Source organism: Crotalus tigris, unplaced genomic scaffold (genome assembly GCF_016545835.1).
Source record: "Crotalus tigris isolate CLP2741 ecotype Arizona unplaced genomic scaffold, ASM1654583v1 scf7180000024340.7048381, whole genome shotgun sequence".
NCBI classification, from domain to species: Eukaryota; Metazoa; Chordata; class Lepidosauria; order Squamata; family Viperidae; genus Crotalus; species Crotalus tigris.
In genome coordinates, this window is record NW_024100510.1 from 2,159,224 (window position 1) to 2,182,117 (window position 22,894).

Sequence of the window (22,894 nt, forward strand, 5' to 3'; positions counted from 1 at the left end):
TTTATTTTATTGATATTCCCATCAAAATATACCTAACATAGCAGTTACCAATGAAACATATCAATACAGCACCAGTTTTTCAAAAATATCATGAAATATAAACTTTACCAAAACCAAATTACATACAAGATGAAGCAGTGATTTGGACAGCAACAGCTTAATTAAAAAAAATCATACACGTATTATCCCACACCCTCTTTTAGCAGCATTCTTTATTACGTATATGCTCTGCTTAGGTGCTCTTTCTATTAAAAATGGGGACGTTGCAGGAGGCACTACCAGGCAAAAAGGGCCTTGTTGTCTTCTTTGGAAAGTTCACACAAACAGTTCAAGAGCAGTAAGGTATCGCCAAGGAATTTAGCTGGGACAATGTCTATCACCATCTTCCTGAGATCATTAGGATTGTCATTTATGGGGTTAGAGCTGAGGTCAGGCCTTTGCTTCAGGATGCCATAGGTGTTGATGAGAAATTCACTAAACACTGGGTGGACATCTGTGCGGTAGCCCATTTTCTCCAAGCGGGTAATTAGGTTATGATAACGCTGGGTTATAGCTCGATACTTTTTGTCATCTAGAGAGCCATCTAAAGATCTTGTGGAAACCTAAGAATTGCCAGATATAAACCTATGATTAATATTTATGGAAGTGTAAATCAGCCTGAATTTTATATAACACTAATAGGAACAGAAAAGAAAAAATAGATAATTGTACAGGTTTTTTTAAAATTTGAGAAGTGGATCTTATAGAACTATTACTGTAATATTTTCTATTTAAGTTGGATAGTCTCCTGATACAACCTCTGAAGCTTTGCAATTCTGTGGATGTTTGTACTGTTGGTGTAAGTTTCCTCAAGCATGCCTGATCGGAACCTTCAGTTTTGATAGTCCTGGAAAAGTTCTTATAAATGCAAAAAAGATTGTTCTATCTAAATCCCTGCACACAACATACACACACACAACCCCCCCTCAGAATTCTCTACCACTACAGCACTAAAATATCATTTCAGTTATTTATAGTTTGTATATGAATGAATTTGTATTCGTAAAAATACAATGGACCTTGGAAAAAACCCAAGGCTGAGAAGATTCAGATGCAGATTTGTAGCAGACCTAAAAAATTTAATGCAGCAGCAATGAATTCTGAGTTCTTCTGGGTTCTTATTATGTATTCATCTGGTATATTTGTAAAAAAAATGTATAAAGAAAACTTTTTTATTTCTCTACTGAAATTTGAAAAAAAAACTTTTCACACACTCCTTTCACATGAATGTTTGTGCTGATCAGTGATCAAAATAAAAATGAAGAATTGAATATCACACTTTTAACTATTAGTTTAGAAACATAGGCATAAAAATTGAGTTGGCAGTGGTGGTGTCAACGCTGCTAACATCGGATGTTCTTGCTTTGACAACAGATGAAAATGCAGCCATCTTCTCTACTGCTTTTAGAATTAGTTGATGCTGGGAGGGGGGATAGGGATGAGAATCCAGCTAGTCATAACAATAATAACTCAGCCGTGGGAACCCAAAGACATTGGGCCTAGAGCTGATAGCGTTTTGGCGGGCTGGAGAGCTGGGGAGGAAGCCCGCCTTCAAGCTAATTGGGGAATATGATTTATGACTGTTTATTGGAGGTGGGAATTGTACTTTGTTACTTTGTATCCAGGGGAGGGGAATTTAGTTTTTGGGTTCAATTATGTAGTGCCAATACTTTGTTTCCCGAGTAAAAGATTCTTTAAGGAAAACAATGCCTCAAAGTTGTTTTGAAGGGTTTCATCTGTCGGAACCATGACATTAACCCCAAAACTACAATTTTTACTTATCCATCCTGGGGTCCCGAGCTTCAGTCGCTGTCCCTAAAGTCGAGGGATAGACCAACAAAGATTCGAGGAAGATCTCAACATGGAAAAGGAAGGGGCGCCTGAGATCAGCACCTCAGAGGAGGAAGCACAGGACAACGCACCGGTGGAGAAGGAAACTTTTCAGGTCTCCCAGATGGAGGCAAGACCCAAGCTGTGAGGACAACTGATCTGGTCGTCAGACTGGACCCTACCCAGTGGAGACTCCAGACACCTCGAGACGGCCTTGCCACTATTAAGTGCTTCAAAGGCAGATGAGGTCGAGCTGCAAAGAGGGGTTTCTTGCAAGTCTCGTTCTGCAGACCGATGGAGAGCTGGCAAAGGGGAGAGTCTTCACTAAGCTAGACTTAAGAGAGGCATATTACTGAGTGAGGATAAAGGAGGGAGATGAGTGGAAGACTGCTTTTAACTGTCCCATGGGGAGCTATCAATTTAAAGTCATGCCATTTGGACTACAGGGGGCTCTAGCTGTCTTCATGCAGCTGATCAAACAGGTACTACATGATCATTTATACAAAGGGGTTTTGGTGTATCTTGATGATATCCTGATATACAGCACGAATATGGCTGACCACGTAAAACAAGTGAGAGAAATACTAAAGAAACTGTTGAATGCCAAACTTTATGTTAAACTAACAAAGTATGAGTTTCACCAGACCTGACTAGATTATCTTGGCTACAGAATTTCTAGCGAAGGCATTGAAATGGACCTGACCAAAGTGAAAGCCGTAACTGAATGGCAGTCCCCAAAGACTTGCCAACAACTCCAGAGCTTTCTGGGATTCTCCAACTTACTGCCAGTTCATCCCCTCCTTTGCTGAAATTGCTTTACCCCTTACGGACTTACTGAAAACAGGCAAAGAGGGAGGAAAACCGTGACCAAGCCAGCCATCAGCATGGACTATGAGCTGTCAAACTGCTTTTGAGAATTTAAAAAGGCTATTTGCGGTCAAACTGGTCTTAAAGCATCCTTGTCCATGGAAGCCCTTTGTGATTCAAGCCAATGCCAGTGACGTGGCCATCGGAGCTGTGCTATTACAAAAGAACCAGAATGGGATCCTACAACCCTGTGCCTACACCTTGAAAAAATTCACTGAGTGCGAGAGAGATGGGCTGTGTGGGAGAAGGAAGCCTTTGCAATTCGTTGGGCTCTATTAAACTGGCGACACTATCTAGAGGGGAGCAAGGTGCCTTTCGAGTTATGGACTGATCACAAAAACCTAGAAGCACTGAAAACTCCCTGCAAATTGTCCCCAAAACAAGTATGGTGGGCACAATACTTTAACCATTTTAACTTCACCCTAAAGTACATTACCGGGAGGAAAAAACTTTTTAGCTGCTGCTTTATCCAGACTGCCCCAATACAAGAGCCAGCATGAAGAGGTTAATGAAGCAATTATTTCCACTTCACAAACTGCTTCTCAACTCATGCCGTGCAGAGTCTCACCTTTGAGAGCCCCATACCCCAATGACCCTGGGGTAAAGAAAATAAAACAAGAGCTCCTCGCCAACCAATAGTTCAAGGACAATCAAACCTCCCTAACATGCAGGGATGGTTTAGCTTACAAAGGGGGAAAGTTGTACTTGCCCAAAACCCTCCGCCTCAATGCGCTCCGGCACAGCCATGATGTAAAACAGGCTGGACACTTTGGATATTTAAAAACACTACACCTCATCAATCAGCAATTTTGGTGGCCAGGTTTGAAACGGGACATAGAGAACTATGTCCGGAGTTGTGTTGTATGTGCCACCATGAAAAGAATTCCGGGGAAACTCCCTGGGCTATTACAACCAGTGCCAGACCCTTCCCAACCATGGGAAGAAATTGCCATGGATTTTATAGTAGACCTACCTGAAAGTAGGGGAAATACAGTTATCTGGATTGTGATAGATCTGTTTTCAAAGCAGGCTCACTAACCAAGATGTTTCTGAAACATATCTACAGACAAACAAGTAATCTCAGACCAGGGGGTGCAGTTTACAGCCAAGTTTTGGAGAGGTTTTCTTAAGCTAATTGGCTCATCTCAAAGACTATCGTAGGCTTTTCACCCATCTATCAATGGGGTGGCTGAATCTGTAAACTCAATGATGGAGCAGTATCTCTGATGCTATGTGGATTATCAACACACGAACTGGATTGACCACCTCCCTTTTGCAGAGGTGGCTTACAATAACTCTTTTCACAGCAGCACCAGTTTCACACCTTTCAAAGTGGCCACAGGAAAAGAGTTCAGCCCAATACCCAAATATCCTCAGGGACCCTCCACTTCCCAAACTCTTGATCAGTGGGTAAGGCGGTGGGAAGAAGCCTGGAAAGACACGAAAACTGCTTTGAAAAAGGCTTCTAAGACATATAAAAAGCAGGCAGATAAAAAAAGGGCTCCTCAAAGGACATTCCAAGTTGGGGAAAAGGTTTATTTGTCCACAAAATATTTACAGCTTAAGTTACCTAGTAAGAAGTTAGGACCAAAGTACTTAGGACCCTTCCCCATTGTAAGGATCATTAACCTGGTCATGGTAGAATTAAAGCTTGCCAGACTCTTAGGGAAAGTCCACCCTGTGTTCCATTGTAGCCTGGTGAAACCTTTTTGGGATTCCACCTTAAGACCTCCCCCTAAGAAGGCACATGGACTTCTTGTAGTAGCAGGACAGACTCACTATTCTTGATTCTAGATTTTTTAAAGGAAAACTGCAGTACTTAGTGCAATGGAAGAGGTATCCGTTGTCTGAAGCCACCTGGGTGAAATCTAGCGATGTAAAAGCTGACAGACTCATTAATAGGTTCTATAAGAAACACCCTAACAAACCAAGAGGCAACCCCTAATCTATGATTTTGTTTGCATTACAGGATTTGCCCTTTTTATAAGGGGGGGCCGGATGTCAATGCTGCTAACATCAGATGTTCTTGCTTTGACAACAGATGAAAATGCAGCCATTTTCTCTATGCTTTTCAAATTAGTTGATGTTGGGAGGGGGGAATAGGGATGAGAGTCCAGCTTGTCATAACAATAATAACTCGCCCGTGGGAACCCAAGGACATTGGGCCCAGAGCTGATAGCGTTTTGGCGGGCTGGAGAACTGGGGAGGAAGCCCGTGCTTCAAGCTAATTGGGGAATATGATTTATGACTGTTTATTGGAGGTGAGAATTGTACTTTGTCACTTTATATCCAGGAGAGGGGAAATTAATTTTTGGGTTCAGCTATGTAGTGCTGATACTTCGTTTCTCGAATAAAAGATTCTTTAAGGAAAATAATGCCTCAAAGTTCTTTTGAAGGGTTTCATCTGTCGGAACCATGACAGGTGGCTTTCATGGAAATGGAAATTTTTTTTGATATGAAGCAGGTTATGTTTTTAGAACATATTTTAATAAAAATTAGAGTCCCTCTCTTTTTTAACAGGTGTATTAAAATATGGTATCTAAATATCTCACCTAAAGTTAACAAATGCAATTATTTCTTTATTTATTAAGATATCCTCTGGATCTGATTAAGGATAGCTTTTATCTCTGCTCAGAGTTAACTTTGTTTTAAGATCATTGCCCTCTTTTATTAGAGAATCAAAGGATATTTTGCGAATGAAAGTAGGTAAAACACCAGTTATCACAATGCAAACATGCTATTTTAGGTATTAATAATTAGTGTTTTTTGCCTAAATTTACATTCATACAACAGTTTGGAAAGTTATTTGGTTTAGAAGAGAAATGAGGTTTGGTTATGTTAATATGACCTATAAAATGAAAGCTTAAAATTTATCAGTTTGTGGAGACCTCTGATATATCAAGAGTGGAATGTAACGGTAATTCTATCTAGGCTTCTGGTTTTGTGCAGAAGCGCACATAGCTGAGGGATCACGGAGCTCCATACCCTACGGCCAATTTCTTTCTGTTTGGGCCCAAATTCGCCCCAGAGAGGCGAAAGAGAAGGAGGGGTGCCCTGCCAATTGTAGAGAGAGAGAAGTCAATCTGGTTGCCCGGAGAAAGCCCTCCAGAAACCAGATGAAGAAAGGCTAGTTTCACTTCAGAGTCTAGCCCAAGCTACAAGCAGCCGAAGCCAAAAAACACTAATTTAAGCTTGATTGTAAACAACGCGTTTGGAACTTGGTAAGAAATATTGATTCTCTCTCTTCTACTTGATAATTGATTTCCTGGGGGGGAAAAGCCCAAGAAGCAAAAATCCTCTAAAAGTGACAGGAGGGGGACTTTTGCTCCACCCTCCCACAGATGGAAGCGATGAATTAAACTTTTATGGGAGACAGAAATATACTGAAATGAAATGAATATAAGACTTAAATCTGGATAAGTGTGAAATTGGTGGAATTAGTTAAGATTTTCTTGGCAAAAAATTATTGATGAAAACAGAAAAAAGCAATTGTATGTTTTGAAAACTGAAAAATGAGCTGGTGTTGACATCTAGTGGTGGATGAAAATATAAAATTATAGTTGCTCTAATACAGGAACTGGCAGAAATCCCAGGAAAAGATAACTTGTTTTTGTGACCTTCAGTATTTTAAACAAACAGAAAACTGCTGTAACAAAGAAAAGAAAACATTTTGGGCTATCTACAAAGTGAGAACCATAAAACCTAGGGAAAAAATTGACCTTCCTGGATTATAAATACCTATTGAACTGTGACTCTAAAGCTGTTTGCAAAGAAAGGAAAACTTTGATTTTTGGCTATCATGGAACATCAGAGATCTGCAGAAAGAACATATCAAGAAAAAACAAATACTTTCCAGGAGGAAATGTATGCCATGTTGCAACTAATACAAATGACAATGACTGTAAGGACCCACTTCAAAACCTCTTCCCAAGAAAGCAGGACTCTTGGAACAAAATCATCCCAAAAGGAACTTTTATTAGGAGAAATTGACAGCAGGCATAGAAGGCAGGATCTGAGGGGTTCCCATGTGAATCAATAGGTTAAAAGAGCAAAAAGCAAACTCCACCCTAATAGTTCATTGGGCCAGTTCAAACGGGCCAATCCCCAAGGCTGTAAAACCGTTTGTTAGGTCTTTGCACCTTCCTTTCTGCAGCTATGGCTAAAAAGAATAGAAACATTTTGGACATAAATGTATTCTAGCTTAAGAGGGACATGTTGAATAGAATAGAATAGAATAGAATAGAATAGAATAGAATAGAATAGAATAGAATAGAATAGAATAGAATCTGGAAGGGGCCTTGGAGGTCTTCTTGTCCAGCCCCCTATACTGTCTCAGACAGGTAAATCTCTAGTCTCTTCTTAAAAATCTCCAGCGATGACATGCCCACGGTTTCCAGGGGGTAAGCTGTTTCACTGGTTAATTGTCCTCATTGTTAGGAAGTTTCTCCTTAATTCCAGGATGCTTCTCTCTTTGGTCAGTTTCCAACCATTGTTTCTTGTCCTTCCCTCTGGTGCTTTGTAGAATAATTTGACCCCCTCTGCCTTGTGGCAGCTCTCAAGTACTGGAATACTGCTATCATGTCTCCCCTATTTCTTCTTTTCTTTAGACTAGCCAAACCCAATCCCGTAGCCATTCTTCGTATGTTTTAGTCTCCAAGCTTTTGATCATATTAGTTTCTCTTCTCTGAATTTTTTTTAAACTCTCAACATCTTTTTTGTGATAAGATGACCAAAATTGGCTGCAGTATTCCAGGTATGGTCTTACTAGGGTTTTAGAAACCAGTACTAATAATTAACGTGATCTTGATTCTATGCCTCTATTTATACAACCCAGGATTGTATTAGCTTTTTTGGTTGCTGTTGCACACTGCTGGCTCATAGTCAAGTGATCGTCCACTAGGACTTCAAAGTCCCTATCACAGTTGCTAAGCCAGGTCTTGCCCAACCTGTATTTGTACCTTTGGTTTTTCCTTCCTAACTAAGACTTTGCTTTTCTCCACATTGAAACTCATTTTCTTGGATAGGGCCCATTGTTCAAGTTTGTCAAGATCTTTTTGGATCCTGAGTTTGTCTTCTGGGGTGTTGGCTACACCTGTCAGTTTGGTGTCATCTACAAATTTAATGAGTTCCCCTTCAATTCCCTCATCTAAGTCATTTATGGAGATATTGAAGAGTACTGGGCCTAAGACGGAACCTTCTGGTACCCCACTGCTTACTTCTCTCAATATGGAGAGAAGGACTACTTTGAGGACTACTCATTGAGTACGGTTTGTCAGCCAGGTACAGATCCACCTGGTGGTGATGTTTCTCAGGTAGTATACTATTTCCTTTTTTTCCTTCTCTTTTTTTGTTTTAAGATATGAGAAATGAAAAATTGTTGGGATGGCTTGTATGAGGAAAAAGATTTAAATATTTAAATGTAATTAACTCTGAGAAAATCTTACCAGGTAAGAATGTTTTGAACATTGCGGGGAAAATAAATTTAAATAAAAACTTTGAAAACAGGATCTATGACAAAGAAATACTAGAAAAATGTTTATATTCAATTGTTATCTATGAAAATACTAAGAAATGTGCTAATTTAGGGTTGATAAAAGAGAATATTATTGGAAGAAGAGAAAATCAAGGAAAACTACTATATGGATTATGGAACTATAGAAATTAATTGTTATTGATTGTTTTTAAATATAAACCTAGACAACACATTGTTTACCAAATATTAAGGTGATTATGTTAAAAATTAATAAAATATATTATTAAAAAAGAAGTAATTCTAACTATAGAAAATAGAAGATAGAACTATGTTCTCTCTACTGACAGAAGTAATTCTATTGGCAGGAAATTATCACCTGGTCTGAAAAAAATGTGTTTTGTTTTACCCTTTAAACTGAGCTCTCTTAGGGAATACTATTATTATGACCATTTTTTTTCTTCTTTGACACCTTAAGAGGCTGCCTTTCTTTGCCCAATAATGCCGCCAGCTGGCACAAAAGCTGGACCTCTATGTTTTATTAAGGTCTTCAATCTTGACAAAAACTCTACGTGTTGGGATAGAATCACTTACTTGCTTTATTTTCTCAGGTATATTAGATACTGTGAATCCATAGAGCCGTGTGATTCCAGGGAACACATGTGCAAGGATACGCCTGTCTAACTGGAAAGCAATCTCTCCCACGATGCGTCCATTTTTCTTGTTGTTTTGAGCAATTTCTATATCTGGAGGAAAAAACAGAGATAGACTTGATCTTATCTAGGAGAGGCCAAAAATACTTCTATGAAATAGCCTGTCTGTAATGAATTTTTCCCTTGATTAGATTAAAAAAATACTTTAACTCATCATCACATGTTAATACCAAAGGAGGATGAGAGTGGAAATCACTTAACCCACAAATCCTGAGCACATCAGTAATCTTACTAGAGCCCAATGGCAACAGAATTCATTTATCTTGATTTATATAGCAGAATAAAACTCAATTTTTTATTAAATAAATAAAAACTGCAGTGATAATTTCTCATCTATGATCTGCTTGAAAAACTAGTACTATTTCTTATTTATTCATTTATTTGATTTATCCTGCCTTTATTTTTTGTGAGCTCTAGGTAGCATATGTGACTAATGCTCCCACCATTAGTTTTTTCACAACAACAATCCTTTGAGGTGAGTTGGGTTGAGAGACAGTGACTAGTACAGTCACCCAGCTGCCTTTCATGCCTCAGGTGGGAGTAGAATTCATGATCTACAGTTTCTATACCAGCACCTTAACCACTACACCAAGGGTCCCCAGCCCCCGGTCTGTGGACCAGTATCAGACAGTGACATGCCAGCAACCAGGCCACACAAAAAAGCAAAGCCCCAGCCGCAAGATGCAGGAAGCATACAAAACCACGCACCCTCCAGTCTGTGGAAAACCCTCTCTCCATGGAACCGATCCCTAGTGCCCAATTGGTGCACTACACCAATCTGGCTCCCATTAATAATACATTACAAGGAAACAACTCTGAAATTATATTTAAGAAGTAAGGAGATCAGATACTTTTTAGCATGCATTTCAACATAAGGAAGAATATACATTTATAATCAATTATGACTATATGAACAAGTGAATAAATATTTAAATGCATTTTAAATAAATATATAACACATTTATTCAGTTTTTTTGCAAAATGCAAAAAAAGCCATATTTGATCAAAACACTTAATAATCCTGCCAACCAGTTTATCATGAGCTTTCACAAGATCCAGAGAAATAACAATGGTCAGATCTTGCTTGTTAGGTATAAAATATAACTGATAGCAGAAAAAAAAGCCACTTCTTTTCCATAATAGCATTCCCCCAGAAGGAGAATCTCCTGAAATGACCCATTAAAACTTGGGACTATCAAGAATTTGCAAGAAATTCAGCATTTCTTAGAGCTGCAGAAAAAAGGTGGTAAGTTTGCCATCTGTTTACATTTACTTAACTATTTATTTGACTTTTAATTGTAAATCCTAGAATGGGAAGATGGGAGAGAGAGAGACATTAACTGGCAGATCTGCCTACATTGGAATATTTTAGGGACCATTCAAAAATTAAAACTGTTAATCACACATTAAAATCCTGCATTTATTTGTAATATTGAAGAATGATTCCCAATAAAAGATATAATGAATGTCTGCAAACATAAGCTAATTCTGGTTTTTAAACATCCCAGGATTTAAAAAATAAACAAAAAATTAAATAGAAAAAGCAAATTCAGTTCCTAAATTGAATTAAGAAGTCTCTAATCATTGGAATGAAAGCAGAACAGTTTTTCAAATTGCTGTATCATAACTTTAAACCGATAGTCACTGCATATCCCACCAATACAATAATTATAACATAAAAAATTCCAGCACACTCAGGACATCATCTACAGTGAGTAACAGATGTAAAAAATATGCAAAAAGTATTACATAAGCAAAGCAGACTGAAAACTTGAGTCCTGGGGAGGAAAAGAGAAGTTAGTTTTTTAAAAATTGCTAGTCCATGTGTGATATACCATACTGTCAGAATCCAATTATATTTCATCTTTAATTATCAAATATAGAAACTCCCAATTCTGCCATCTTTGGATTCTGCCATAAGAGGGAGAGAAGGGGGAGAACAAAGGGGCTTTATGGCCCTCACTTCCTTCAGTACACTTCAAAGAGCTGAATGCTGAATGTGTGTTTATTGTAACCTCGAAGCGTTAGCATACCAAAGGAGGGTATTTGCCTTTCATGTAGTTATCTGAAGTCTCCATCCAGACGGAAGAAAGAAGAAAGGGGGTGGAATTGTGATACTTGAAACTATCACTGGAAGGGGGGTTGATTGGGTGGGACTACTGGGGAACCCCTTAAAACCTTGAATGGGAGAGCTTGAACCCCAAGTCCTGTCTAGCATGCCTGCAACCATTTTCTCTTAATAAAGGATTCCTGTTGGAAGAATTATTCCAAGAGTTCTGTCTTCTTAAGATGCAAAGTGGGGTGGGTCCTTACATTAGACAGGACTTGCAAAATTAATCCACCTGGAAGGGAGACCCTTGCCGGGGGATTTTGCAAAAAATTTACCATGTCAGACAATGGAGAAAGAGAGGGGGAAAACTCCCTGGAAAGAGAGCCGCTGACCCAGTTGGAACCTTGCCAGATGTTGGGATCTGAGAGGTCAGATTCCTCGGGAGAAGAAGTGGTGGAGACACAGGACCACAAGCCTCGCTGGTCAATGAACGTTGGAAAGAAAAGTGAGTGGAGAAAGGAATCAAGAAAGGTGACCCTGAGACGGGGGACCAAGCAACCAGAATGGAAGCAGGAGATGGAGAAATCCCTGCACGCAAGTGAAGAGGGAGGAAGCTGGGTACCGTACTCAGACTGGATCCTAGAGAAAGCTATTGACCTGATGAAGAGAACTCTCAGCTCCCTAGGAGAGGAGAATACTGAGCCCTACGGCCGCCCCAGTTCCTGGAGCCACAAAGGGAGAGACACCGAGGGGGACGTGGAACCTGCAACCCCAGGGACATCTACTGATCCAGGAGCCCCCACCCCCTACCGGACCACAGATGGCAAACTGGATGGAAGACACTACCACCCACAACGGAGGCACCGATCCATTCCAAGACGTCCACCGTTGGAGGTGAAATTCAAAGGGGAGCCAACACGCTTGGGGTTTTTCCTAACCCAAGTACTCAGCTACATGGAGGAATATGGGCAGGACATTCCCAGCGACAAAGCCCGCATCCGGATCGTGCAATCTGCCCTGGATGGACCAGCTGCGGATTGGGTAGTGAACTTGCATGACTCCAATGCCCCAGAACTCAGTAACTTCAACCGTTTCATGTCCTCTTTGAGAAGACGATTTGAAGACCCCCTGGCTGATCGCAAAGCCCATGAAAGAATAACAACAATGAGGCAAGGCAAACGCCCAGTGGCCGAGTATACACAAGAATTCAGGGCCATTGCCAGCAAACTGAATTGGCCAGAAGACATCCTCTTTGGCCATTTCAAAGACGGACTAAACTATGATCTATATGATGCTTGCCTGCCCCGAGGGGACCCACATCGACTTGAGGAATGATACGTCTTGGCAGAGGAAGCAGAGATCGACACATTGAAGAGGCACCGCCGAAGAAAACAATGGAGCCGCCCCCCGCCTGAGCTGACACACCAATCGGTGAAATCATCGGACACAGCCAAGAAGCAAATGGGGTGTTTCAAGTGCGGAAGAGAAGGGCATCGAGCTGTAGAATGCCGCTCAAAGGCCCCCCAGCACAACCCAGACAGATCCCCAATCAACAAACCCAGAGAGTATTCAGCTAAGCCAAAAGAAACAGCCATGAGAATGATGGAAATTGCAGAAACCCCCACCTCTGCTCACCAAGGGGAAAGAACTCCAGCCTACACCACAGGGCCGGTGGATGCCTCAGATGACAGCTCGGAGGGCGAACCCCTGGTAAGTGGATGCATCACACCCATCTTCAAAACAGTGACTATATTAATCCCCCCCATGCCCGAAGCTGTGAAGGTGAAAGCCTTAATAGACTCTGGCTGCACCCGCTGCCTCATTAGCCCAACACTAGTGGGGAATCTGGGCATCCCATCCAGGAGACTGGAACAACCAATCTCATTTGGCCAGCTAGATGGATCCATAGCAGGAGGGGTGCCAGCTACCCTAGCCACTCTGCCAATACACCTCTCCCTGGGCAACCATGAAGAGGACTTAACGTTTGTGGTGACCCCAGGTATGGAATGCCCAATGATTCTAGGGATGGAATGGTTGAAAAAATGGAACCCCTGGGTAAATTGGAGGACGACAGAAATCAAATTCCCGAAGGGGGACCCTATGGACTTAAAACCCCAAGGGAGGCTACCAGAATCAAGAATAGAAAAAGCATCCATAGGAGAGGAAAAAAGATTAACAGAAATACCAGAGGAATATAGGGACCTTGCTGAAGTCTTCAGTGAGGAGAGGGCGAATGAGCTTCCCCCCCACCGACCCACAGACTGTACCATTGAATTCAAGCCTGGGGCAAAACTCCCGAAGCCCAGATTATACTCCATGAGCCAAAGGAGAAGGAGGAAATGGAAAGATTTATAAAAAAAAACCTGGAGAGAGGTTTCATTGAGCCAGCCAAGCCTAAAGTGGCTGCCCCGGTCCTTTTTAGAGAGAAGAAGGATGGCTCTTTACGTTTATGCGTGGATTATAGGGCCCTGAATACAATCAGTGAAAGCAACCTATACCCGCTGCCCCTCATGAAAGACATGCTGTCACACCTATCGAAAGGGAAATTTTTTCTAAACTAGACCTAAGGGAAGCTTACTATCGCGTGAGAATCAAGGAAGGGGACGAATGGAAGACTGCATTTAACTGCCCCATGGGGTGCTATCAATTCAAAGTCTTGCCATTTGGATTACAAGGGGGCCCTGCAGTCTTTATGCAATTAATCAATGACGTTCTAAGGGAGCACCTGTTTAAGGGGGTCCTTGTTTACTTGGACGACATTCTTATCTTTACTGAAACAAAAGAAGAACACGTCAAACTTGTCAGAGCGGTTTTAAAGAAGCTGCGAGCCGCTCACCTATATGCCAAACTCTCAAAATGCGAATTCCACCAGGAAAGGATAGACTACCTAGGCTATCGCATATCCCCACAGGGCATTGAAATGGACCCGAGAAGGTCAAGCAGTACTAGAATTGGGCACCACCCCGCACAAGAAAGCAACTACAAAGTTTCCTGGGCTTTGCAAATTTTACCGCCAATTCATCCCCTCATTTGCACAGATAGCCTTGCCCCTCACTAACTTACTAAAAACGAAGGGAACATCCTCAGTAAAACCTAGCCAGCCACTAACATGGACAATGGAGTGCCAAGCAGCGTTTGAGAGACTAAAGAGACTTTTTTCTGCCGAACCAGTACTAAGGCACCCAGACATGGACAAGCCCTTCATAATACAGGCAGATGCAAGTGATGTGGCAGTGGGGGCTGTGCTATTACAAGAAAATGATGATGCAGTATTGCAACCCTGTGCATATACATCCAAGAAACTCACGGAAACAGAACAGCGCTGGCCCGTATGGGAGAAGGAGGCTTATGGGATACGTTGGGCATTACTCACGTGGCGACAGTTCCTGGAAGGCAACAAAATCCCCTTCCAGGTGTGGACTGATCACAAAAATTTAGAAGCCCTGAAAACTTCCAGGAAACTCAATCCCAAACAAGCCCGCTGGTCCCAGCATTTTCACCAATTCCAATTTAAGCTCAAACATTTACCAGGAAGAAAGAACTTCCTGGCAGATGCACTATCTCGCATGCCCCAATATAACAGCGCACGAACCACAGACTCTAGACCAGTAATGGCAGAATCACAACTGGCAGCGCCAGTAACCACAAGAACCCAAGCCAAAATAAAACCACAACTGGACAGCCAAACTGGGATTGAATTCAGAAAAAGTTTGGAAACAGATGATTGGTTCCAGAAAAACAAACATGTGTGCACAATGAGAGACGGATTGCCTTGGGTAGGGGAAAAGTTATATATACCAACAACTCAAAGACTAACTTTCATGCACTTTGCCATGACACAAAATCAGCAGGGCATTTTGGATTTGTAAAAACTTTACACTTAATTAAACGGCAATTTTGGTGGCCATCAATAAAAAAGGACATAGAAAGTTATGTTGCCAGCTGCCCAACCTGTGCATCAGCAAAGAGGTTGCAAGGGAAATCGCCAGGGCTATTACAACCAGTGGCAAGTCCCTCAGCCCCCTGGAGGGAAATAGCCATGGATTTTATAGTGGAATTGCCAGAAAGCAATGGGAATACTGTTATCTGGACAGTCACGGACCTATTTTCCAAACAGGTGCACTTTATCCCTTGCCAAAAAATTCCCACTGCAAAGGCCTTAGCAAAACTTTTCATCCAGCACATTTACAGATTGCACGGGGCACCCCAACGCATCATCTCTGATAGGGGAGTGCAATTTACGTCTGCATTTTGGAAGGAATTTTTATCCCTCTTAGGGACCACTCAGGGATTGACATCTAGCCACCACCCTCAAGGGGATGGACAAGCGGAACGCTGCCAGTCGGTACTTGAGCAATATTTGAGATGTTTTTTAAATTTCCAACAGAGTGATTGGACGGACTTACTTCCTTTTGCAGAAGTTGCCTACAATAATGCAGTCCACTCCAGCACAGGCTACACTCCTTTTCAAATAGCCAACGGTCAAAGTTTCAACCCTATGCCAGAGTTAACCCCAAAAGAACCAACGATCCCTTCACTGAAAGAATGGATGGAAAACCTACAAAACACCTGGCCAATAGTCAGAAAATCACTAGATGAAGCTAGGCGGGCATACAAAGCACAAGCCGATAAAAAAAGGGTTGAGCCTACACCATTCATTATAGGAGAAATGGTGTACTTATCTACAAAATACCTAAAGTCCCTACAGCCCTGTAAAAAACTTGGACCAAAATATATAGGACCTTTTCCAATTAAAAGAATCATAAATCCAGTAACAGTAGAATTAGAATTACCCAAAAACCTCAGGCAAATACACCCAATTTTTCATTGCAGCTTTCTGAAAAGAGAGCATCAGTCACATCTACGGCCAAAAATCCTCCCACCACCACCTCCACTCATGGTGGAGGGTGAACAACACTTCGAAATAAAGGAAATCCTTGATTCTAGGAGATATCATGGGGCAACTCAGTACCTAGTTGCCTGGAAACACCTCCCTACCTCACAAAATGAGTGGGTCCATAAACGTCATGTCAGAGCCCCGAAGCTATTGAAGAAGTTTCACACAGAAACAAGCCTGACTAAATTTTATACTGTGTTTTCTTTCAGGTGGATCTCTCTTATTGTTAAGAGGGGCTGGATGTCAGAATCCAATTATATTTCATCTTTAATTATCAAATATAGAAACTCCCAATTCTGCCATCTTTGGATTCTGCCATAAGAGGGAGAGAAGGGGGAGAACAAAGGGGCTTTATGGCCCTCACTTCCTTCAGTACACTTCAAAGAGCTGAATGCTGAATGTGTGTTTATTGTAACCTCGAAGCATTAGCATACCAAAGGAGGGTATTTGCCTTTCATGTAGTTATCTGAAGTCTCCATCCAGATGGAAGAAAGAAGAAAGGGGGTGGAATTGTGATACTTGAAACTATCACTGGAAGGGGGGTTGATTGGGTGGGACTACTGGGGAACCCCTTAAAACCTTGAATGGGAGAGCTTGAACCCCAAGTCCTGTCTAGCATGCCTGCAACCATTTTCTCTTAATAAAGGATTCCTGTTGGAAGAATTATTCCAAGAGTTCTGTCTTCTTAAGATGCAAAGTGGGGTGGGTCCTTACACATACTCTAAATAAATAAATAAATAATGATGTCAAATACAGGATGGTCTGAGAGACTGTGTGTTAGAGTGGCTCTGCATGGTAATCTAATGCTGATATACCCATAAAAAAACCAGGGTGAAAAATATTGCACAACAGCGATACAGAGTAGTCCAGTTTTGCTACTTCCTTTTTTACATTTTGTTTGTGTTTTAGGGAAATGAAATGTCCTTGAGGGCTCTGTAGTAACAATCAATATGTTAAAAGTAGGAAGGATCATTTCTATATTGTATTGACAATATAAGTTAAAGTGTTAAGTAAAGTTGCATAATTATTTATTTCTGAATGCGGCATTTTATGCATAGCTAAATTATATATAATGCATTTTAAAAAGCAACAAAAATAATTATATATCTGGCATGGGATGGTTGATGAATGGATGCAAGTTTTTATTGGGGCCTCAGTGTAGTTTATCATTTTAAATGGTTGTTTTCTGTATTGTGTTCTTATTTTGTTCACCATCCAGAGTTCATTTGGGTAGCTCAGTAGTTTTACTGTATAGATTCATTTAACAAATAAATATTTCTAATGAGCAATAAAAATATTACACATATTTAAATTCTCAAATTTCTTATTCTGTTCATACAAACACACAAACATAGCACACAGAGATGTGAAAACTCTAAAAATATTTTGGTGGGGGTTTGACTTCACAACATCTGCAACATGAAACAGCCACAAAATCTCAGTATTACCATTCAGGTAGAACGTATGGAACTTCCTTAATTTGTCTGTAGCAGGTGAATCTGAGAACCAGACTCTCTTCTTCCGAGGCATCTCTTGTGATTCAAGCGGGGTTTTCTCTATGCTGGTGTCCGGAGCATTACCTACTAAGCAATAGGGCTGCCTCTCAGGACTCCGTCCTTTTGGGATGTTTACATCATTAGAAAATGCAATCTGGGCTTGGGCATCCTCTTTATGTGTCTTTGACGAAGGTGATTCTTCTGGCCACATTGTTGAGGAATTGAGCTTCTCTTTTGGATTCAGGAGTCCTCCTGTTTTGTAATGAGCTGCAGTTAAACAGATTTAGCACCAGGTTATGCTAAGGGTACTAAAACAGCAAGTGGATTATAGAAATTCCTTTGACTGGGCACATTCACCCCAAATAAATATTTTCCTCTCACTCTTCTCCATATGTTCTGTGAACAGCTAGGCCATAAATAACTGGGAGAGAGAGAGAGAGAGAGAGAGAGATGGCTCACCTTGTTGAGAGTGTTGTTAGTGCAGTGTGCAGTTTCATGTACCACAAAGCTCACATTTCTCTATTAGAGACCTCCCAGTCTAATGGAAGTGATATCATGGAGAAAAATTTCATGGAGAAAATCTATCTATGTGGTTGCTAGGAGTTGAAAGTGACTTGGTGGCACATAATCAATCAATCTAATGGAGAAATCACCATGCTGTGGTTTCTTCTTCATCCTTACATAAAGTCTACAATGAAATAGATCCCTGTGTTTTTTCATTTAGCAATAAAGAACAGGTTCTTTCATTTCATTGGGATCCTTAAAAATATTTGGAGTGTTGATTGCTTAAATCATGCAAAGTTATGACCAAAGATTTGAGAGATGAGGCATTCCAATTTTTGTGTAATCTTAACATGATTTTAGAAAAAGTTCAGAGTATGAATGAATGGATAATTTTCACAATAAAGGATGCAAATAGTGAAGTTCCTAAAACATCAGGACATTGCTTTTAACATATTTGTTTACTAAAACTGATAGCCCATTAATAAGCAATTAAATGGCCAACATTACTTATAAATTACAGAGAAGACCATCAAAAAGCTATTTCAAAATGGATGGAAAGAACATTGTAGATGTAGCTTTATATAAACTATATAAGCAAGTTTAAAATAATATTTATAGAGACAAAGCTCCTAACTAAATATACACTGACTGGCAGAATGTTGATGTTTTGTAGATATCGTGATCAAAACAGCAATTTGATGTGTTAATCTGCTGTAAGGGTTAGTTCCACTTCTAGGAGCTTTAGATAAGGAACTGAAAACCACAGCTAGTATGTTAAATCTCTTACTCAGCTCTATGGTGCAACCATAATTGGAATATGTTAACATTTCAGGTTACTTCATCTCTAAATTGGATCGTGAAGATCTAAAAAATAGCAACTAAAATAAGGAGTTGTGTAGCTGACACTTAGATTTGTCCACAGATAGAACTTAGTCTTTCATGATAACTATTTTAACACTATACGTTTGTTTTCATGGACTGAAAATGGAAAATATTCAGATGCTTCTAGAAAAAACTCTATCCCATTAACTCTGCAGACATGTACTTAAAAGTATACACATAAAGTGTTGACATCAAATATAATTTCTCACCAGCGCTAAATGGAAATGTTTGAACCTTATCACCACCAGGGAAAGGACCATCTGTAGCCCAAGATTTCCTTAATATTGATATATCTGTGGGTTCTTCACGCTGTTTTCCAGGCATGGTAGAATATGGTATATTTGAGATGTGTGCAGATTTCCTATCTTCATTTCTAGATTGAACAGTAACAGGATCAGTGTGGAACAATTTAATTGGTGTCTGGGTGCTAGGACATGACATGTTGGCCTCTTTGGAAAGGATGTGAGGAGAATAATTATAATCTTTTCTGACAGGCTGAGCTGCAAAGAAAAACAAACAATAAAAATAGTTACATTTATACCATGTATGTACATATCTAGACACTGACATGATTTGGCAGAATACTTTTTGACATCATCAGACCATATGCTCTTTCTAGAAAACATTATCAGTGAACACATCTAGTGTGGTGTCCATTGATGGACCTGGCCTTGGAAAATTGACTGAGATAATAAGTCTACCTGTTCTACCTGTACTGACTGAAACGCTTCAAAATATCCACCCAGAAAATATGCAGAAATAATTTAATCTTCACAGTTCAAACATGCTTTCTTGAACATCATTGTCGTATTCAATTCTTTTTGATACTGAATGTGATTTTTGTATCCCAACTGAACAGCGTATTAAAGCAAGGACAGTACTACAACCATTTATTATTATTGTCATTTTATCTGGGACTTTTAACACTTTTGTATAGAATGGAAAGAAAATGTCTGTGTGTGTGTGTGTGTCAGAGAGAAAGAGAGAGAGAGAGAGAGAGAGAGAGAGAGAGAGAGAGAGAGAGAGAGAGAGAGAGACAGAAATGTGGGCCCAAAGCACTCTGAGCAAACTAACAGGAAGAGCAGATAGGAGTTTGGCAAGAGCAGTCAAGTGGGAGGCCTGGAAAGATTTAAGGAGATAATTGGTCTACTAAAATACATCAGGGAAGAGTTAAAGCTCTCCAGAACAAACAGAAATGTGAAAAAAAAATCAAAGAGCAGGAAAAGATATATTTCACAGAGGTGCTGAAGAAATAAGCTAATCTAAGTAACCTTTAAAAATTCCTCCTCATGAGTAAATGTATTCTCATCTTCAGGAAAAGAAAGGAGGAGGATCTGAGAAACTGTAGGCCTGTCAGGATGAAGTCTATACTCAGCAAGATCTAGCAACATGCATGTTGAGCAGATAGATAAGAAGCTACAATTAACGAAAGCCAGCATGGGTTTGTTATAGCAAATTATGCTAATGCCATTGATACAGAGTAGTGTACTAGGTCCATAGCAAAGCCTGTGGCAAGAGTACCTTATGATATTCCTTAATAAAATAAAATAGTAACAAGTGGGTTGGCATGGACTTCTGTCAGAAACTAAGGGCAAATGAAAAAGTTGCCAGCTTTGTAGATGATACAAAATTGGGAGGGATGGCTAGTACTTTGGAAGAAAGAGAGAACATTCAAATAGAACTAAACTTACTTGAACAGTGTATTGGAATGACTAATACAGGTAGTCCTCGACTTATGACCACAATTGAGTCCAAAATTTATGTTGCTAAGTGAGACATTTGCTAGATGAATTTTCTCCTATTTTATGACCTTTCTTGCCACTGTTGATAAGTGAATCACTGCACTTGTTCTGTTAGTAACATGGTTGTTAACTGAAGCAGGCTTACCCATTGACTTTGCTTGTCTGAAAGTTGCAAAAGAGGATCAAATGACCCTGCGACACTGCAACCATCATAAATATTAACCATCAAACATTTAAATTTTAATCATGTGGCCATGGAGATGCTGCAAAGGTTGTAAGTGTGATAAATGGTTACAAGCCACTTTTTTCAGTGCCGCTGTAACTTTTAACAGTCACTAAATAAACTGTTGTAAATCAAGAACCACCTTATAGAGTTTAACAGAAAGAAACGCAAAACTCTGTGTCTGGGGATATAAAAGAAAGACACAAGTATGGGATTAGGTGAATTAGTTTGACAGTAGTATGTGTAAAAGGAGATCCAGATATTTTTTATTGACCAATTCAATTTCTGGACTATACGAGATCTCATTTCAGGAACAGACTGTCCCACAAAGTGGTGAGTTCTCCCTCACTGAAGACCTTCAGAGAGAGATTGGATGACCTTCTGCCAGTTATGTTGTACTGTAGTATATCCCATGATGAAAAGCGGGCTGGACAAGATTACTGTAAGGTACATTTCAACTTTATGAGTATGAAAGAAAACATTGTTTACAGAAAATGCTTCATGTAGCATGGATAGCATTAAAGCTGTTCTACACCTTTTCAATTTTATCAAAAGTTTCATGTGAAAGCATCATTTGACCTAAAAGCAACTGGGTGGTATCTATGTTCATGGACCATAAGAATGAAAAGATGTTAAATGAATGTTGATTGAATACCAAAGTAAGAGACCAGTGTTAAACAGGTTTACAGAGTTATTTTGACCATTTTGATGGGGTCTGACTCACAAAATATGAAGAAAGAATAAATGGTTTGAGAGGAAAAGAAAACCAAGAAAGTAGTACAGTACCATACAGTAGTTGATAGTAGTAGATAGTTCTCAAAAAGAGAAAGATAAAAAGCTTAAAAAAGGCAATATATAAACCAATCTATAGGTATGGTGGAAGGGGGGTATGCAGTTAGAAAAGTATAGAAAGATATGGGAATTATAAATGCAATTTCTCTATGTAGATCTTCTTTTTCCTTATTTTGTGCCCTTAATTTCTGTGACTTACAATATTTTAATTTTTTTTGCTTTCCATAATGGTGTTTACCCTGAAAATGAATCATATGGTAAGGATGCAGGGATGCAAGTAATAGCTTATAGAAATTAAAAACTGAAATGCCTGAAGATGTGTGTATGCATCTGCATGTATGCACATTCATAAATGAGCAAATCAGGATAATTTGCTCTCCTGTTTAAATCATGTGTAGACTTTCCCAGTTGGCCCAATATAGTTCCTATTATAGATATAGATTTGACCAAAGAGTCTTCTTCCAATAAATGAATTCACAAAGGTCCTATTGAATTTTATGTATTAATTTGGATACACAATGAAACATATTTGCAAAATTTATATACCAATGGCTATTAACAAGCTAACTTGCCATGCTTCTTACCTGTTTTTACTAATGAACTAGTATCAGGATGTGAAGGAGAAATCTGAGGTGCTATGAACTGGGACTGATTGTTGTTCTCACACTGCTGACTCAACAATGTGCGTAATTCATAGTTTTCTCTGAGAAGCCTAATTTGATTTTTGAGATGTGCATTTTCTTCCTGAATTCTTTTTATCCACTCTCTTTCCTCTGTCATCCTCCTCTTCCTCACTGTTGAGGAAGGATTAACTTATTAGGGACAGCCTTGACTAGACAGGTCACCTCAGTGCTTCAAGAGGTTCAGAGGAAATTATCAAGCTTAGAATGTTTCTAAACAATTGTGATGTCATATGTTCTTAAGAGAACATCTGATACTCTACTAGAGCATTTTCTTTCAGAGTGGCCTTTCTGCTGTGAAATAAGGTATGTATATAGAATGGTTTATATATAGAATGGAACATTATGTCTAAGAGGTCCTGATCACATGGCATTGTTGAGAATATAGTCTCAAAATAGCACTGAAAATGGCTTCTCCAAAAATCTGAAACACTTTTTACTATAGACTTTCTTCACAGACAACTTTTTAGCAGTGATTTTGTTTTTCTTGCTTTTTCAATGAAAACTAAGATTATATTCTCCTCTTTGAATAAAATGATCAGTTTAACCATTCCTGCTTTATCTTCCTTGCTATGGAAATAGTGTGTATTTCTACTTGCACCTAATAATCTTTGTGAATTATCACCATTTTTATTAACAAGGTACACTGTATTCTTTTAGTTTCTTTGACCTTACAGGAAGAATACTTTTTTTTTCTTTTTTTCACCCT

At 39.7% G+C, this 22,894-nt stretch overlaps 1 protein-coding gene across 1 annotated transcript; it reads right to left on the reverse strand.

Moving 5' to 3' along the window:
• Nucleotides 1-80: 80 nt before the first annotated feature.
• Nucleotides 81-22,346, reverse strand: SPATC1L (spermatogenesis and centriole associated 1 like). The gene is made up of 5 exons (XM_039326368.1): nt 22,090-22,346; nt 18,958-19,248; nt 17,315-17,629; nt 8,801-8,952; nt 81-602 (listed from the first exon to the last, which is right to left on the reverse strand). Exons 1-5 carry the CDS (start codon nt 22,283-22,285, stop codon nt 276-278), a joined length of 1,281 nt encoding a protein of 426 aa, XP_039182302.1. The 5' UTR covers nt 22,286-22,346; the 3' UTR covers nt 81-275.
• Between the last annotated feature and the right edge of the window lie 548 nt (nt 22,347-22,894).

What these genes read in the sequence shown, in the direction of transcription:
- SPATC1L (XM_039326368.1), bottom strand. Translation starts at nt 22,285, where the DNA reads ATGACAGAGGAAAGAGAGTGGATAAAAAGAATTCAGGAAGAAAATGCA. An exon ending in AACATTTCCATTTAGCGCTG is followed by an intron (nt 17,630 to 18,957) that starts GTGAGAAATTAT and finishes GTTTAACTGCAG; the next exon opens with CTCATTACAAAACAGGAGGA. An exon ending in CCATACGTTCTACCTGAATG is followed by an intron (nt 8,953 to 17,314) that starts GTAATACTGAGA and finishes TTTTTCCTCCAG; the next exon opens with ATATAGAAATTGCTCAAAAC.